Source organism: Lolium perenne, chromosome 2, assembly GCF_019359855.2.
Source record: "Lolium perenne isolate Kyuss_39 chromosome 2, Kyuss_2.0, whole genome shotgun sequence".
Taxonomy (NCBI): domain Eukaryota; kingdom Viridiplantae; phylum Streptophyta; class Magnoliopsida; order Poales; family Poaceae; genus Lolium; species Lolium perenne.
This window is the reverse complement of record NC_067245.2, coordinates 267285663-267290740: the sequence shown is the minus strand read 5'-3', so window position 1 is coordinate 267290740 and position 5078 is coordinate 267285663. Positions and strand designations below refer to the sequence as shown.

Here is a 5078-nt window from a genome sequence, read left to right as displayed (position 1 = left end):
ATCCCGGACGCCGCGGCCATCCGTTTTTGGAATGGATCCGCGTGCTGAGCCGCGTTTTTATCCGGTTGAACCCATCCAAACGCGTGGACGCGGGATGGGTCGCCCGTTGGAGATGCCCTCACGATCTAAAAAGGGGCCGGATAATTGAAAGGTCCAGTGTGCTCCAAACTCTAAAATTTGTACGTACATTGGACCTTTTTTTTTGAAAGAAAACATTGGCTAATTCATCACCTCGAAACTACCGAACTGACGATGCCCCCACTCGTCCCTCTTCGAGTGTTCGAGTTTCAGTTGCGTTCTTGTTCCCGTGCCGTGATATACGTTCTCGTCAGCTAAAGCGACGGTGTAGCATTGTGCTTTCGATACACGACATGCGTCAGGTTAGCATGTCGATGTTCAGAGAGAGGAGAATAGATGGTTAATTACAAACATGAGGCGACCGGCCAAAAGCTAGAAAACTCGAAGGGCCTTCGGCCGAAACTTCATTAAGATAGAAAAAAGAGGTTTTACACAGAACCAACAGGCGTTGGCCAAAGACGGCTGAGGTAGCCGACAGAAAAAAAAGGCCAAAAAGAGATACAAGCTGAACTCCCCCACACAGACACTACAAGAGGATTTAAAAGGTTAAAATACAGCTAGCTGCCCTCCAGGTTCTGATGTCATCTAAAATCCGTTCGAAGACGCGATCAGCTCCATTGTACTCCTGCTGAAAAATACGTCCGTTTCTCTCCTTCCATAACCTCCAGTGCATCAGTATGGAGATAGTATCAAAATCACGCCTCAGATTCTTTGGTGTCCTTTGTCTCGCCTCGAGCCACCATTGTTCAGTCATTTGGAAAGCCTCGCTGGGTAGGGAAATTTGCCTGTGACCAAACCTGGACCCGACTCCAAAAAAGCTAGAAAACAAACTGAGAGAGCGGAGAAGACATCAGATTCTTCTATCTTGTGGATGAAGTTACTACGTGACTACGTCACCTTGGGCTTGCACTCCCGCGCTACAATAGATCGGCCGGTCATCTTCACCGGTTACGAAGGCGGCACGTCTCTGCCGGCTTCCTCTGAGTGATCCAGGCCTGACCAGCGTCGTCGCCTCGTCGGCCACGAGCATTGTAGCAAAAGTACAAACCGGCAGGGTTCTGGGTAGGGTGTCAAAGTGCAAGGGGATCCCATCTAAGTCCCACTTCTGATACATTTTTTTTTTAGTGTAAATTTTGACACAAAAAAATAAACTAGAAAAGATAAAATACACTAAAAATAAGATTTTTCCGGGATCTCATGTTTTTTTTTTCAAGAGCACGCGAAAAGTGTGCCTTATCTTTATAGAAGAAGAAGCATAACAAAGTACAAGAAAGCACACGAGTGCTGAGACACACGCACACCACCTCCTTCCGCCTAGGCCTACTCTCTCGCTATACCTAACCTCCCTCCTCTCTTGGCCCTATCCCAGAGGTTGAACTCCTCTCTAATCTCCACTAACATTTGGTCTACGGTTTTCTATTCTCTCTCATTTCCAAAGGCCCTCGCATTCCTCCGATCGACACCCTAGTTCTGGAAAGTACCAACATGCAGCTCCAGTCCTCTCAGCAATGATTTGGTTGCTCAGCGTCACCAGAATCGAATCATGCCGCTTCAACCGAGGATTTTTAATAAGGAGTCTTTATATTTTGTACATTTTATCTTTAATTATAAATAAACTACTCCTTCCCATTTATATTAATTAAATTAATGTTATCTAGATATATATGTATCTAATCAATAAACATGTCTAGATATATATTTAGCTAAAAATAGTTGAGTTAATTAATTTAGATCGGATGGAGTATATATTATAACATTGATATAAAATGGTAAAGTTAGGAAGTATTTTCATTGCGACTCAGAGGTTGAGGCGGTATTTCCTTTTCGAACAAAAAAATACGAGTCTAAATTTATTTATTATGTACTATATAATCGAGATATTTTTGTTCAATTTGTGTGATTAAATTTCATCTTGAAATGGCGTGCCCCTTGTTCATAGGAACGGAGATGGTAGTGAGTATATTTTAGAATCACGTATCTCAGAAATTCAATTCGGCTCTGATACGCTACTTTAATTGCGATGCATGGATGCTGACCTAAATTCTCTATAATACATGCACTCTCTCCATTAAAAAAAAGCTACTACTGTAGATATATCCATATCTAAAAAAGTTAAGCATCTTAACTTAGAACAGAGGGAGTAATACTGTCATAATTCCTCTATTTTTAATAATCTGCAGAATCTTAATTTAAATTTGTATACAAGATTTATTTAACATTTATTTTCTAGTATTAGTGCATATTATACCATGATCTCTGGTCATTAGTTATAGACATGCATGAAATGCATGATATTAACTATGATATCTCTATTTTTGTCTGTCTATCTATCTATCTATCTATCTATCTATATATATATATATATATATATATATATATATATATATATATATATATATATATTGCGACTGTGATCTCCTCTCAATCTGAGCAACACAATAAGTGTAGAAGTTCAGTACACAGGCAAAATTCAATGGCGGTCCACTCGATGGAGTCTGTGGCCTTTGTCGCGGTGCCCTTCCCGGCGCAGGGCCACCTGAACCAGCTGATGCACCTCTCCCTGCTGGTCGCATCGCGGGGACTATCCGTGCACTACGCAGCGCCGGCGGCGCACGTCCGGCAGGCGCTGGCGCGCGTGCACGGCTGGGACCCCAAGGCGCTCGCCTCCATCCAGTTCCACGACCTCGACGTTTCCACCTACGAGTCCCCGGCCCCCGACCCGACCGCCGCGTCTCCATTCCCCAGCCACCTGATGCCCATGTGGGAGACCTTCACCGCCGCCGCGCGCGCCCCTCTCGCCGTGCTTCTCGAGCGTCTGTTAGCAACCCACCGTCGTGTGGTCGTCGTGTACGACAACATGAACGCCTTCGCTGCCGTCGAGGCGTCGCGGCTGAGCAACGGCGAGGCCTTCGGGCTGCAGTGCGTGGCCATCTCGTACAGCATGGGGTGGCTGGACCGCGAGCACAAGCTGCTGCGCGACCACGACCTCCACTTCCTCCCCATCGACGCGTGCACGACCAAGGAGTTCACGGAGTACGTCTTCCGGACAGCGGGGGAGGTGCGGGACAGGGGAGTCGTGCCCTCGTCCGGCCTCGTCATGAACACCTGCCGCGCGCTTGAGGGCGAATTCATCGACGCCATCGCCGAGCACACGGAGTTCAAGGGGAAGAAGCTCTTTGCCGTCGGACCGCTCAACCCGCTGCTGGACGCGAGCGCCCGAACGCCGGGGAAGACGCGCCACCACTGCATGGGCTGGCTCGACGCGCAGCCAGAGGCATCGGTGCTCTATGTGTCCTTTGGAACCACGACATCTTTTCGGGTAGAGCAGATTGCCGAGATGGCCGCCGCACTCAAGGGCAGCAAGCAGAGGTTCATCTGGGTATTACGCGACGCCGACCGGGCCGACATATTTGCAGAATCGGGCGGCGAGAGTCCGCACGAAAAGCTGCTGTCCAAGTTCACTGCAGAGACTGAGGGGACGGGGCTGGTGATCACCGGGTGGGCGCCGCAGCTGGAGATCCTGGCGCACGGTGCCACGGCGGCCTTCATGAGCCACTGCGGCTGGAACTCGACCATGGAGAGCTTAAGCCACGGCAAGCTGATCCTCGCCTGGCCAATGCACTCCGACCAGCCGTGGGACGCGGACTTTCTCTGCAAGTACCTCAAGGTCGGCCTCCTCGTGAGGCCATGGGAGAAGCACAGTGAGGTGGTACCAGCGGCCGCCATCCAGGAGGTGATCGAGGAGGCGATGGTCTCGGACAATGGGATGGTGGTGCGGCACCGGGCGAAGGTGCTCGGTGAGGCTGTTCGTGCCTCCGTAGGAGAGGGTGGCTCCTCGAGCAAAGGCCTTGATGACTTTGTTGCTTACATCACAAGGTGATCGCCTTATCGGCGTAGGGCGTACTATCATACTAGTGCAAAAAATCTGACGAACTGAGATTGGAAGAGTTTGAATTGTATTCTTGAAAATTTACATTTCATTTCGAATTATGAAACCAACGATTTCAGCCATACATTACCTCCATGGAAAAATGACTTGCTACCCACGGATAGCAACACACCCCCAATAAAATGACACATAGTGGCGCAAATTATAGTGATTTCAAATTTAAGTCCATGTTTCATCAAAGTCAACTCACAGCCCGAAAAGATACATGCAAAAATGCCAACCAAAAAGTGGCGATTAAAAAAATATCAAACAAAATTTCTGAAACCGGTTTGTAGACCAAAAATCCTTGTTCGACGAGAAATACAAGGTAAAAGAGTTTAAGTCGGCTTGAATCGAAAGTTGAAGGGGTAGCTAGCCCTAGGTAGCAAATTCCCAAATGCAAAAGAAATAGTTTTAGCTTGTATTTCTCTTAGAACATGGAATTTTGGGGGTGTGTGTGGCTATCATGTGGTTTCTAACTCCACCGAAGAGTTTGTTAGCTACAATGGTGTGTAAGGAATACAAAACAAAAGTAAAATGAAGTAAAGATGGAGTGCAAAGTATTTTTATATTTTGGGATTTAGTTAAAATTGAACATAAAGGAGCATGTAATGTAAATTACAAGGTGTTTCTTATGTACTAAAATGGACCGAGTTCATTGTTTCACTTGACCTCTCAAATAAACATACTGACATGAATACAACTTCAAATAACAAGTTAACGAGTGATACCAAAATAAATCACTAGTACATTATCCATTTTCTCTGATTGGTGCTTAAACCCCTTCTGCAAAGGGCCAGTCACCTATCACCCCGACCTTGTCAGAAATAACTCCAAGTCACTGACATGCACCTAACCCGTCAGAAGAAGAAATGAAGATGAACTTCTTGTGTGGTAGCTAGGAGGATTTGGACTCTCTGGGTTTTCATTCTGTCCGAAGTAAGTTCTAGAATTACGGTAGTGAAATAAGTTCCCTCTAGTGCCTTATATAGCCCGTATTTCCGGAGCTACTACCAGTTAGTTAGATTCTATGATTTACATGCATCCTACGAGCGGAGACTCCATAAGAACC

At 46.6% G+C, this 5078-nt stretch overlaps 1 protein-coding gene across 1 annotated transcript; it reads left to right on the top strand.

The window, feature by feature from the left end:
* The first annotated feature begins 2523 nt into the window (after positions 1-2523).
* LOC139835321 (putative cis-zeatin O-glucosyltransferase) lies at positions 2524-4117 on the top strand. Its single transcript, XM_071825190.1, has one exon. It carries the CDS (start codon positions 2552-2554, stop codon positions 3956-3958), a length of 1407 nt encoding a protein of 468 aa, XP_071681291.1. The 5' UTR covers positions 2524-2551; the 3' UTR covers positions 3959-4117.
* Positions 4118-5078: the final 961 nt, after the last annotated feature.

Coding starts and splice junctions, on each gene's coding strand:
- LOC139835321 (XM_071825190.1), top strand. CDS start 2,552: ATGGCGGTCCACTCGATGGAGTCTGTGGCCTTTGTCGCGGTGCCCTTC.